The sequence below is a fragment of the Geotrypetes seraphini genome, chromosome 5 (genome assembly GCF_902459505.1).
Source record: "Geotrypetes seraphini chromosome 5, aGeoSer1.1, whole genome shotgun sequence".
Lineage (NCBI taxonomy): Eukaryota > Metazoa > Chordata > Amphibia > Gymnophiona > Dermophiidae > Geotrypetes > Geotrypetes seraphini.
Window position 1 is genome coordinate 169,802,609 of NC_047088.1, and position 14,142 is coordinate 169,816,750.

Below are 14,142 nucleotides of genomic sequence, written 5' to 3' on the forward strand. Positions count from 1 at the left end.
AGAGGGGGTAAAGCTAACAATCTATCTACCTAGTTCTTAGCTTATCCAATGCTAATTATTTTTTTTAAAGTCTCCATTCATGATGGGGAATGTCTTTGTTCTCTCTATACACACAGCAAGGCTTTTATGTTAGCCTATTAGTGTTGTCAGTGGGCAGGTACAAGGAGACTGGAACCAGAGGGAGAATGGATTCATGGTCAGGTAGCCAGTTCAGGAACAAAGGAGACCCAAGTAGATAACATAAGAGTTGCCATATTGGGACAGACCGAAGGTCAACTAAGCAAGTAAGTAAAAGTAAGAGAAAAAGAAGCCCACATTTGTTCTCAAAAGTAGTAGCTGAGAAGGTAAGGAATAAGAGGTTAGCTTTCATAAACCAGAAAAAAATCGCAGAAAGAGGAAGACATGAAAAAATATCTGGAAAGGTTAAGAGAGGCTGGTCTTGTAGTCAGGAAAGCAAAGATGCAAATGGAAGAAAAAAATAGCTGACACGGTAAAAAGGAGAGACGAGACATTTTATAGATATATTAGTGATAGGAAAAAGTGCAAAAATGGCATTGTGAGACTCAAAGGTGAAGGGGGAAATATGTAGGAACTGATAAAGAAAAGGCTGAATTACTTAACAAATATTTCAGTTCTATGTTCACGGCTGAAGCGCTGAGAGCGGGACTGCAGAAGACAAATGTGAATAGGATCGATTTTCAGAGGCTTGTGTTCATGAGGAGCTAGTTAAATTAAAGGTATATAAAGCGATGGGGCTGGATGGTCTACATCCGAGGGTGCTGAAGGAACTTCTGGTGGCTTCGCTGACTGACTTTTTCAATGAGTCTCTAGAGTCGGGAGTGGTACTGGAGGACCTGAGAAGGGCAGATATGGTCCCTCTCCACAAAAGTGGAAGTAAGGATGAAGTAGGGAATTACAGGCCATTAAGTCTGACTTCTGTGGTAAGCAAATTAATGGAAACGCTTTTAAAAATAGAGAATGGTGAAGTTTATGGAATTCTGTGGATTACAGGACTGGAGGCAACATGGATTCACTAGAGGGAGGTAGGTCTTGTCAGACAAATCTGAACAATTTCTTTGACTGGGTGACTAGAGAATTGGATAGGTGTGCGCTAGATGTGTTGTATTTAGATTTTAGCAAATCCTTTGACAGTATTCCACACAGACATCTAATAAATAAACTGAGTTACATTAGATAGAAGGACTCCGGTGGCAGAGGTAAAGCCCGAACGGGTCTCTAGCAAGGGGGCCGACGAATCAGTAAGTTTGAATTTTTACCAAAACAAATCAATTCGAATTGATTCACCCGAAGTGAATCGGTGAATCGATTCGCATCGCGAATCGGGCATCACTAGTTCACACCATCATCTTACACTCTTAAGCATTTTCAAATAAAAAAAATAAAATGAAAAGACTTCTTTGTGGGGGTAACAGGAGATGTACTTGTCATAAATGGCAGGCACCAAGATTTGAATTGCAGGTGCCTGTTTGGCCAAAAGTCTGCTATTTTTTTTGTTCTTTCAAATGTTGATTTATATGTTCAGAACTTGCTAGAAATTAGACCTTTCCACACTTTACAGACAAAACAGTTTGGAAATGCATGCTATATTTAGCTGTTCCATCTGTGGAATATTTAAGATGAGTCTGTGGAAGGTTTGAGACATGCAGGCTGAAGTAAAATATCAGGAAACACATCTTCACCTATCAGCAGAACATTTCAATAGAGTTATAACTCTTAGAATTATACAGTTGTTTTTAAAGAAGCATGCTGTAGATCCCTGAGGAGCAAGTGCAGATGGAGAAGTTTTAGTTTTTCCTAATGATGCAGATTGATCTCCAGAGACATTGAAAACGGGTAGTACATTGTTAGTTTTTCCATACAGATTTCCATGCAGGAGAAGCATGTCATTTTAAAACGACCCCATAGACAAGAGAAAATGTTTGTTTCTTTTACAATTGCTGCTGTTTTCTAGTCAGTGTGTAAAATATAGAGGCATATTTTCAAAGCACTTACACAGTTCCATAGTCACCTATGGAACTTTGTAAGCCTAAGTGCTTTGAAAATGAGTCCTATATACATTTCACACTGCTTTGTAGGCATATTTGGACAAATTTATCAGGGTTGATATTCAAAAGCATTTATCTGAGTAGCAGCACCTGGAACTCCCACTAGACAGCAAGTGCAGCTTAAAGTGGGTTATGTTTGCCGCATGTCTAGACTTACGCATTCCACTCTAACAGACTTCAGAACTTTATGAAGACTTGGAACCCCTATATTCAGTGGTGCACCCATCTGGGTTGTGTGTAGAGGATTACTATATGAAGATACCCTCATCGTTGCTCTCTAAGGGTTAGATTCACTAAAATCAGCGATTGTCACTAAACCTGTTTTCATAGGTTTAGTGACAATCGCTGCTAACTGACGTGATTCACTAAACAGCCCACCATGTGTTTTTCCCCTCGATCACCCATTTTCCGATCCGGCCAAGCAAATTAGTAAAATTCCATGCAAAATAGCCAAGCGATTGATTCACTTACATTGCTTGGCTATTTAGCATCGGGTTTTACCAATCCTAAAACCCAATTGCTGTAATCCTGTTGGTAACTGTTACCGACAGGTCTGCCTGGGGGTTTTTTTCTCATTTTTTTCAATGGCACAGATATTTGCATTATTACACAGAAAATATCTGTCCCATAAAAAAATGAAAAAAATCCCCCACCGCCACAGAATGACCTCCATAATAACCCCCGACAATCACGGCAACCCACCTGAACCTAAAATAAATGGCAGGAGGGATGTCCACTCCCTCTTGCCATTAAGGACCTCCCCCCCCAAAAAAAAAGGCAAGAGGGATGCTCAATCCCTCTTGCTACGAAGGTGCCCGCTCACCTCCTCCCCCTGAAATTAATGGCAGGAGGGATGCACATTCCCTCCTGCCCAGAAAGACTTCCCTCCTCCATCCCAAAAAAAAGGCAGGAGGGATGTCCTCCAGGCCCCATACCTTAAAGTTGGGAACACCTCCTGTTCACAATGACACTGGGCCTTAGTCCCCTCCCTGGTGCATCATGTGATGCATGGGGAGAAGCCTAAGGCCCTGATTGGCTCAGATTCCTCAGACTCCTCCCTTGGGAGGGGCCTGAGGCATCTGAGCCAATCAGGGACTTCCTTAGGTTCCTTCCTAAGGAAGTCCCTGATTGGCTCAGACACCTCGGGCCCCTCCCAAGGGAGGAGCCCAAGAAATCTGAGCCAATCAGGGCCTTAGGCTCCTCCCCATGCATCACATGATGCACCGGGGAGGGGCCTTAGGCCCAGTGTTGTCACGAACAGGAGGAGGAGCAGGTGTTTTCAGTACTTCTGCTCCCAACTTTAAAGTATGGGGCACGGAGCCTGGATGGGGGACCTCCAGTGGCAGGAGGAAGTGCCATTTTTTCAGGGGAAGATCTTTCCGGGCAGGAGGGAGTGGGCATCCCTCCTGCCATTTTTTCGGGGGTGGGAGAGTGAGCAGGCATAAGAACATAAGAATTTGCCTCCGCTGGGTCAGATCAGAGGTCCATCGCGCCCAGCAGTCCGCACCCAAGGCGGCCCATCAGGTCCATGACCTGTCATGTTAATTTGATTTAGCCCTATAGCCTCTTGTTTTTATCTTTACTCTTTCCATACTCTTATCTACCCTTATCTGTATCCCTCAATCCCCCTATCCTTCATGAATCCATCCAATCCCTCTTTGAATCCCCGTAGCGTACTCTGCCCGACTACTTCCTCCGGGAGCGCATTCCATGTGTCCCCAACCCTCTGTGTGAAGAAGAACCTCCTTGCATTGGTTCTAAACTTGTCCCCTTCCAGTTTCTCCGAGTGCCCTCTTGTGCCTGTGGTTTCCCGTAATTTGAAGAATCTATCCCTGTCTACCTTCTCCATGCCCCTCATGATCTTGAAAGTTTCTATCATGTCTCCCCTAAGCCTCCTCTTTTCCAAGGAGAAGAGTCCCAACTTGTCCAGCCTGTCAGCGTATGAACAGTCTTCCATGCCATTTATCATCTTCGTAGCTCTTCTCTGGACCCTCTCAAGTATCGCCATGTCTTTCTTGAGGTACGGCGACCAATATTGGACGTAGTACTCTAGATGCGGGCGCACCATTGCATGATACAGTGGCAAGATGACTTCCTTCGTCCTGGTTGTAATTCCCTTCTTAATGATGCCCAGCATTCTGTTAGCTTTCTTCGAGGCCGCTGCACATTGCGCTAATGATTTCATGGTTGTATCCACCAGCACACCCAAGTCTTTTTCAAGATTACTCTCCCCCAGCAATGTTCCCCCCATTTTGTAGCTGTACCTTGGGTTCCTTTTCCCTATATGCATGACCTTACATTTTTCTATGTTAAAGCACATTTGCCATTTGTTTGCCCACTCTTCCAGTTTGCTTAGGTCCCTTTGCAGGTCTTCGCACTCCTTTGTGTTCCTAACTCTGCTGCAGAGTTTGGTGTCATCAGCAAATTTTATAACTTCACACCTCGTCCCCGTTTCCAAGTCGTTGATAAATATATTGAACAGGAGTGGTCCCAACACCGACCCCTGCGGAACACCGCTTGTGACCCTCTGCCAGTCGGAGTATTGGCCCTTCACTCCAACCCTTTGTTTTCTGTCGGCCAACCAGTGCCTGATCCATCTGTGTACATCCCCTCCCACCCCGTGGTTCGACAGTTTCTTAAGTAGCCGCTCATGGGGGACCTTATCAAAGGCTTTTTGGAAGTCGAGATAAATGATATCTATGGATTCCCCTTTGTCCATCTGGCTGTTTATCCCTTCGAAGAAGTGCAGTAGGTTTGTTTGGCACGATCTTCCCTTGCAGAAGCCATGTTGGCTCGGTTTCAGCTGTCCATTTCTTTCTATGTGTTCACAGATGCTATCCTTTATTAATGCTTCCATCATCTTGCCCGGAATCGAAGTCAAGCTCACCGGTCTGTAGTTCCCCGGGTCACACCTCGATCCCTTTTTGAAGATAGGTGTGACATTCGCTAGCTTCCAGTCCTCCGGAACCCTCCCAGTGCTTAAGGATAGATTACAGATTTGTTGGAGTGTGTCCGCTATTTCCGTCCTCAGTTCTTTTAGTACCCTTGGGTGGATTCCGTCCGGGCCCGGTGATTTGTCACTTTTCAATCTGTCTATTTGTCGGAGGACATCCTCATAGCTTACCTCTAAGGTCTCCAGTTTTTCATCCTGATCCCCACTTATGGTCTCCTCGGGTTCCGGTACATTGGAGGTGTCCTCACTTGTGAAGACCGACGAGAAGAACCGGTTCAGCCTATCGGCTACCTCTTTTTCCTCTTTAACCACTCCCTTTCTGTCTCCATCATCTAACGGGCCCACCTCCTCCCTCGCTGGTTGCTTCCCTTTCACGTATCTGAAGAACGCTTTGAAGTTCCTTGCTTCCCCAGCAAGCCTCTCTTCGTATTGTCTCTTAGCTTTTCTAACCACTCGGTGACATTCCTTTTGGTGCTTTTTGTGGTCCCTCCGGTTTTCCTCAGTTTGGTCCTTTTTCCATTTTCGTGGCAGGAGGGAGTGAGCATCCCTCCTGCCTATTTTTCTTCAAGGGGGAGAGGGTAGCAGAAGAGGTTGTTCCTGGCAGGAAGGAGTGGGCATCCCTCCTGCCATCTTTTTGGGATGTGGGGGGGACGGTGGCTCGGGGGTGCTTTTTTAATGGGACAGATAGTACGTGTTTAAGTCAAGCAGACCATCTGTTCCGTTAAAAAAAAAGCAGAAGCTCTGTCAGCAGTGACAGGAAGCTGCTTCTTCTGTTACTACTGTTAAGGCTTTGCCATGTGTCAATCGCTCACTGAGCAATTGAGTTGATGGGTTTGAATGCAAACTTGATAGTGAATCAATTGCTGTTGGAAAATTGGCCATAGAATCGATCAACAGTAATGAGTCGCTATCTTTAGTGAATCTAACCCTAAGTTGCAGATTCTAGGGGTGAGGGTATGTTGGCTGATGTACGTATTGAATCTGTGAGAGCACTGTACTGAAGAAATAGAGTACAGCTATATAACGAGATATGCTGGCAAATCTGTAAGCAATGTAAAGAAATGTTTTCAGTTGATGTATTGTTATTTAACATGTTAAAGAAAATAAATTAAAAAAGAAAACCAAAGAAAGAAAAATGTCTTGCCAGTGTCTGTCAAAATGGCTATCTAAAGTTTTCAGTCAGCTTTGGTTAATTGGGGGGAAAAAAATGACAATACTGTTCAAGACATAAGACGACGCATAGGACAGACAAACAATATTTGCTACTGTGTTTTAACTACAATTAATTGTTGTTAGTAATTGTTAAAGATACCATGCTTTAAAATTGGAGAATTTGTAAATTAGTCATATTAAACTTTTCATTTCCCCAGATACCAGGAAGGCAGACAGCTCTGCAAAGATAAAAAGATAATTATTTAAACCCTCATTCTTTGGAATGAATATGTCTAATTTCTGGTTGTTACTCTGAAAAAAAACAAATGAAACGGAAAAAGCGATTAAGTTCTTACCTTGATAAATATCTTTTCCAGTAGATAGGAATGGTATGCTGAACCATGGGTCTTGCATCCGCTCCGCAAGTCTGTTTTCAGCACCTCCTCCTTCTCCTTGCTCTCTGCTGACTTCAATCAGTTAATTTCAAAGCTAGCGACATCTCTACAGGAGAGAACAGGAGAACTAGAATGGGGAGACCCCCCAGCAAGACTAAAATGCATTAAGTTAGTCCATTAAAAAGGTGTCACCTTATTTCCTTTGTTTTATTTATTCAAATTAGTTTTTCCTGTTAAAATTCAAATTGTGACCAACAGACTTTACTGCCAAAATTTAAATTTGTGATCAAATTCAAATTTGTGACTTTCCTACCTCAGTCACCTCAAGACCAGGCCAATTAAGTTTGAGGGCCCACTATATATAAATACAAACTGCAGACCTCACAACACACTCTGAAGAAAGGCATAGCATGATGGCTAAAACATTGGTTCTACCTAGGGTTACCAGCAGTGTTCCCTCTAAGCGGGCGGGTGTTGTGAGCAAACTTTTTTCACTGTGAGCTAAAAATATCGGGCGCCAGCAAGTTATGAGCCAAATAAATATGTTGCTTTCTACCACAGAACTTCCTTACGTTTGTATGGAATCTATCCCCTTTCAACTTTAGAGAGTGCCCTCTCGTTCTCCCTGCCTTAGCTACTAAGTCTATTCCCTTCAGTACCTTGAATGTTTCTATCATGTCCCCTCTCAATCTCCTCTGCTCAAGGGAGAAGAGGCCCAGTTTCTCTAATCTTTCGCTGTACGGCAACTCCTCCAGCCCCTTAACCATTTTAGTTGCTCTTCTCTGGATCCTTTCGAGTAGTACCGTGTCCTTCTTAAAGTACCAGTGCTGGACGCAGTACTCCAGGTGAGGGCGTACCATGGCCCGGTACAGCAGCATGATAACCTTCTCTGTCTCTTCAGTCCAGCATCTGCCCCTTCCATTCACTGTCTGTCTTTCCCTGCCATCTCTCCTCCTGCCCCCCCCCACCCCCCAATTTGGTCTAGCATCCATCATCTTCCTTCTGTTCCCCTCATGGTCTGGCATCTCTATCCTTCCCTCCCCCCTGTGGTTTTTAGCATATCTCTCTTCTCATTTCCTCCACTCAGATCTGATCATTCTCTGCTCTCTCTTCCCTTTTCTTCTCTGGTCTTCCTTCTCTATTTTCTGCCTCCATCTAAATTAAATTCTTTCTTACTATTTAGTCCCGTTTCCCTCTTTTCACTGTGTCTACACACAGCTTGTCACCCCTTTCCCTCACCCCTCCATTATCTTACTATTTTCTTCCCCCTTTATTTATCTCCTCCTTCCATCCAGTATGTGTTCTTTCCCCACTTCCATTCAGCATCTGCTCTCCCTTCTCAACTGACATCCATCTGCCTTCTGCTCTCTCTCCCTTCTTCTCACTTCCATCATCTGTCCCCTTCTCTCTCTCTCTCATCTCCTCCATTCCATCATCTGCCCCTTCTCTCTCTCTCTCTCTCTCCCCCCCCCCAACTTCCATCATCTGCCCCCCTTCCCCTCACCTTTGTGGGTCACTTTCTTTCCCCTGAGGGTGGCTCATGTCACAGGGGAAGCTTTGGCCGAGCAGAACCGCTTGATTGACAGTGGAACTTACTTGATTGATGTCGATGCTGGGGCCCGTTGCCGTTTGAAGGAAAAAAAAAAAAGGTGGAAAAAAGGAACCTGTAAAGGCGAGAGGAAGGGAAACCTCCAGGACAGCTGCTTTTTGCCCTCCTTCAGCGGCCCAAGAGTTCAGACCAGCAGCGGCAGCTCTGTATGCTTTTAACTTCGGCACAGAGCTGCCCCTAATCAATAGTTTAGCGCGGTTTCATGAGGCAGCCTCGGGGCCTTTGATAGCCGGCCCGCTTCGATGATGCGATGTGGGCCGGCCTAGCAAAGGCCCCGAGGCTGCCTTATGAAACCGCGCTAAACTATTGATTAGGGGCAGCTCTGTGCCGAAGTTAAAAGCATACACAGCTGCCGCTGCTGGTCTGGAGGTGCGGAGACAAGGCAGGAGGCAAACGCGGTGGAAGGCAGGAGTCCCGGCACAGCGACTGCAACAGGAAGTTGCAAGTCAGCTGACGCCGGCCTTTCGTTGCGGCGGGGACCGAATCCTTCGCGGACCGGCAAGATTTTGTTTGCGGACCGGCGGTTGAAGAACTGTGCTCTACACTGTGTGCGCTGTGACGAGAAACTTGTGCGCTGCGAGGTAATATTTTGTGCGCCCGCGCACCCCAGCGCAGCTTAGCGGGAACACTGGTTACCAGATGTCCGGATTTCCCTGGACATGTCCTCCTTGGGGGTCCCGGGTTTTGAAAAGCTTCAAACAAATCGCTGTTGGGCAGGAGGCACAGATGCCCTCCTGCCCAACGAGAGCTCGCAGCAGGGGATGGGGCTATGGCGGGATGGGGTGTAACGGGGCGGGCCTGGGGGTCCGTATTTTCCATTTAGAAAATCTGGTAACCCTACTTCTACCTACCCAGACACAAGACCTGCAGCAATCATGACACCAGCCACAGAAGCCTAAGACATCTGCACACTTTATTTGTAATTTTGTTCTGCAGACTTCCCTCATTATAAGGGTTGGCATCTCCTATGAAATACTCCTCCCCACCCCCACCACAGTACTTTCCCAGGCACTTTTCTGCAGTCTTTCACCCCATTCCCACTGCATATACATCTCATCCACCTCCTTCCAGCCCCCACCCCCATTCTCCATAAGTTATTTTTCCAGCCCTCCCCCCCCACACCAAATTCCTGCCTCCTTCACTCCCTGTTCCAGAGCAGTAAAAGGAGGAGCTGCACATCGGCCTGCTTCCTGCTCCTCTACCGTCCCAGGCCTGGTTGTTCCTTTTAGTCTCATAGGCCTCTGCACAGCTTTGTGGCTTAAAGGAATTACTGTACCAGAGACCAAGTTAGTAGAGAAGAAAGCAGCCTTTTGTGCTGCACTCACTCTTCCTTCATCCCTTTGATTCAGCTTTTCTCTTTCCCTTTCCTTCTCTCTTCCTCCCTGCAGGTCCTGCACCTCTCTCCCCTCTAGTCCCCTCCCATGGGTTCAACATATCCATCCCCTCCCTTCAGTGCTCATGTGTGGGTCTGACACCTCTCCCTTCCCTCCAGCTCCACTCTACCCATCACATGGGTCCAGCACCTGTTTCCCTTCAATCTCCAGACTAGATCCAGCAACTGTCTCCCCTTCAGCTCCAGCTGGTCCACATCCAGCAACTTCCTTTCCTTGGTGCAGCCACAGCCCCTCCCCCTCCAGCGAGTTCAGCAGTCCCACTCCCTTCTTCTCACTAGTCTAGCCGAAAGTTACATCGGAAGGAGGGACTCGGTGGCAAGAAGGTTCCAGTCCGAGCAGCCCGGTCTCAGCACATGCAGGAAGCTTCCATTCCAACAGGCTGGTATGCCCGCCCTGACCCAGGAGTTGCACTCGCAGGTTTGTTTGGTTTCTTTTGGGGGGGAGGTTCTGCTGCTGCACCTGTGACAGCAAGATGGGGCTGCAGGATGCGCGAGCGCACCAAGGAGGGAACAGAAGCAACTTGCGGCAGATACTTCACTGTGGGGACAAGGCCATTCATCGCTCCAGGGGGCAATGAATGGCCTTGTCCCTGTGGCAACCAGCATTTCTGCCCCCCCTTTCCTGCAGGTTACCTGTGGCTAGCCGTCACCATGTCATTCTCTAGTTCCCAGCCAATCAGGTTTTCTGGCTATCCACACTAAATATACATGAGAGAAAGTTGCATGTAGTAGATCAGTGCATGCAAATCAATCTGATGAATATTCATTGCTGATATTCTGAAAACCTGACTGGCTGAGGTTCCCTCAGGACAGTTTTTTTCCATATCGGCAGCTATTAACGTACCTTTGCTGGATTTTTTTCAATTAGAGTTTACATAATTGCATTTAAGGATAATGACATATTTGGATCCCTGAGGGAGATATATTTCATGAAACACAGCCATTCTGGGTCTTCCAATAAAGTTTGTTTCTATACCAGTTCTTGAGCCTATTGGGCTGCACTACAGTTCCATCTCTTTTAGTTTATAGAATTAATTTTATGTAATGTTGAAACTGTTTATGTCCAAGAATTAATTCTGGAGATATATATATGTTGCTGCTGATATTGTGCTTCTTATAATAAACATTTCATATTTTGATGTCCCATGTATTTCTACCTCTATCTCTTTTGTAGGCCTTCTGGTATGGGTAGGATTTGTATTCCTCTTCTTTTTGGTGAAGAATTAAAAATAACTTAAAGTAACATATTACTTTCACAGTAATTTTCATTAAACAAGTAACTGATAACTATAATATATTACCTTTTCCTTGCAGTAACTAGTAACTTTAGTATATTATTTTCAATATGCCCAACTCTCCATTTAAGGTTCATAATAAATTATTTATAACATATACTAATGTTTAATGATAGTAGTAATTGGATTAGAATTTAAAGTATATTGCATATTTTATGCTGCTGGATGTTTAATCTTCCTTTGTTTCTTTTACTAGGAACAGCTTGTAAAGAAAACCAATTAGAAATAGAAGGGATGGCTAATTGCTTGCCGTTTTATGGCATATCAGATCTGAAAGAAATTCTAAACGCAGTTATAAGCAAGAATGCTAAAGAACTATCTCAATGTAGACCTCTAAAAGTAATAAATTATCTAGAGGTAAGAAGTTCTGATTTATTTACATCCTTTTAAAGACATTAGACTTTGATGATTCAAGTGCTTTTAGAAAAAGAATACTTTGACTTTTGAAATTTTGTTGTACTGAATAAAATGTAAATTGGCCTATTGAACTGTAAAATAATTTGTTGAGGAGATAATAGCTGAGCAAGTTAATAGTTCTTACCTGCATCTTTTAACAAGGTAAATTCATCATTTCAAGAAGTGTTACTGTAAAATAGTATCTGGGATGACCATGACCATCGAAAAATACATTTATAAATAGAAAATGGAAATAAGGTAATCTTTTTATTGGACTAATTCAAATGGCATACCAAGAGGGGAGCGGGGGCAGCTCCTAAAAGGTGTTCCTCTGATCCCATTTTGTATGGGGGAGAGGGAGTGATGTTAAAAAATGATCAGCCCCGGGTGTCACATACCCTAAGTACACCACTGGGCTCTTCAGCTTGGAGAAATAATGGCTCAGGTGATATGCTAAAGATATATAAAATACTGAGTGAAGTGGAAAGAGTAGATGTGAATTGCGTATTTACTCTCTCCAAAAATACTAGGACTAGGGTGCTTGCAATGAAGCTACTAAGTAGTAGATTTAAAACAAACCAGAGAAAATAATTTCTTCACTCAATATGTAATTAAACTCTGGAATTCATTATCAGAACATGCTTAACATGGTTTAAAAAAGGTTTAGATCATTTCCTAAAGCAAAAGTCCATAAGCCATTAAGATGGCTTGGGGAAATCCATGGCTTATTCCTAGGATAAGCAGCATAAAAACTGTTTTACTTTTTGGGATCTTTCCAGGAACTTGTGACCAGGGTTGGCTACTGGGCTTGATGGACTTTCGGTCTGTCCCAATATGGCAGCTCTTATGTTCTAATCACACACAATAGTAATAAGTATTCTCTGTAAAATATGGGAATCCTAATAAATTTACCAAAACAATTATGATAATAAAATGATTTTTTAAAAATGCATCCTTGTTGTGTTATATGCTCTTTACTTTCCACAGGATGCACCTCAATTTTTTAATCAAAGGGGATTTGGATCCTGGGTGAAGTTTATGATATTACATTTGCCATATACATTACACCTGCAAGAGTTCAGATAAAACATTATTTTTTTCCAGCAAGTAGAAAAGATTTCACTTGATTTAGCTTGCTTGATGATTGTTTTATACTTTTCTTTCCTTAGGGAGAAGCAGTGCGTCTGTCTCGGCAGCTGCCTTTATACTTGTCAAAGGAAGATGTACAAGACACAATTTGCAGGATGAATCAACAGTTAGGAAATGAAAATAAAGGATGTGTTCATGGTCGACCATTTTTTTATCATTTGACAGATATTCCAGAAGTAAAATAACCATCTGACATTCAAGGAAAATTACTCATATGGAACATTTTGTTTGTGTTCATATTTTGACTACTAGATATGGTCACACTATTAAAATATTTTTAACAAAGTTTTTCAATGACATATCGGTACCACATTAAATCTGATATTTCTGTTTCAGGTTTTGGTTCTATACAACTATATAATATATAGAAATAAAATACAATGCTTCATTGTTACTACACCTATCCAAATTATGTTTTATATGCAATAGTTAAGGACACATAACAGTTTCTCATTTTTCTGCCTCTGAAAGGGGTCTTTTGTAGCTCTTCTCTCTGTCCTAGGCAAAACACATGGGCTAGAACTGGAGCTTTTTTTTTTTTTTAACAAAACTAGTATGTCAGCCTTTCTGATTATCTGATATATATCCCAATACGTTCTAAGGACCTAAGATGGATTTAAAAGAAGGATTTAAAAGGATGCACAACCTGGGAAATGTCAATTTCCATGTGATTTTTAATCCAAAATGACAGGTAAAAGTTTTTTTCTGTTGTCAATAATGTGCATTATTGCCCCAAAATGAACCTTATTACTCAGGAATGTAAATATTTATTAATAGATACACTAGTGAAGAATAATATGTACTACTAACAATGCTCCTACCAAAACCAAACTTTTTTTTTTTTAAACCTGAATATCCCTGCTTTTCCCTAGCATAGAAGTGCATGTTTCAAGATCCTACTGCATTGGAAAAACTAGTTAGCACACAATCTTGAGCACTGTTTTCATTGTATTATTTTTATTTATATAATGTGTGCTGCACTTTACAGAGACATAGGATAGCAGTCCCTGCTTTTTTGAATAGTACCATCTACTAATGGATAAGAAACACAGAATAAATGAGGTCTTTAAATTAAAAGCTATGGGCCAATAGAACTGCAGGTCTTAACAAGGTATGTAAGAGACACTATGGGTTAAATCTAGAAGAGACTGAAGAAAGCGAAAGACAGACAACAATACAGTATCTATAAAAGCTAGGAAAACTGTCAGGAGAGTAAAGATGGAAACATAAAAAAATAACTAATAGAATCAAGTGGGAGGATAAGGTGTTTGTTTTAAATATGCTAGTGAATGAAAAATGCAGAATTAGCATTAGAAAATTCAAAGGTAAAGCAGAAAAATAAGTAGAGGCTGCTGAGGAAAAGGGGGACTTGCTTAGCCTTCTTGCTTTACAAACTCTTAGCGAATGTACTTTATTCTTGACTGGTAACATTGTTCTACAACCAGAATGCTTCCAAAATAAATGTGGTGAAATTTTATTAATTATGAATCACTGAAAGAAAAAAAAAATGATGCATAAAATTGTTTATTGTCTTTGGTTTTCAAGATACGCTACTGGGTCAAAATATATGATCCTTGACTTCTGAAGGCAGATGATAAGTGATTTAGAAAAGGAAGGGATCTCAGTTTAAAATGGACATTACTAAAATTAGAGCTCCACATTGATTAATGCTCCCCCCCCCCACACCTTTTACAAAGCCTCATTAGGCTTTATTATCGCCAGCTGCAGCAGTAT

The 14,142-nt window shown here is 42.8% G+C and overlaps 1 protein-coding gene across 2 annotated transcripts in view; it reads left to right on the top strand.

Annotated features, from left to right (window-relative positions):
• PMS1 (PMS1 homolog 1, mismatch repair system component) overlaps nt 1–12,743 on the top strand; it is a 131,234-nt gene extending 118,491 nt beyond the window's left edge. For both annotated transcript variants that reach the window (XM_033946607.1, XM_033946608.1), the window contains exons 12-13: nt 11,060–11,220; nt 12,429–12,743. In XM_033946607.1, coding sequence (XP_033802498.1) covers nt 11,060–11,220; nt 12,429–12,593 — 326 coding nt within the window. In that variant the 3' untranslated portion in view covers nt 12,594–12,743. The remainder of the gene's footprint in view (nt 1–11,059; nt 11,221–12,428) is intronic.
• Nucleotides 12,744–14,142: the final 1,399 nt, after the last annotated feature.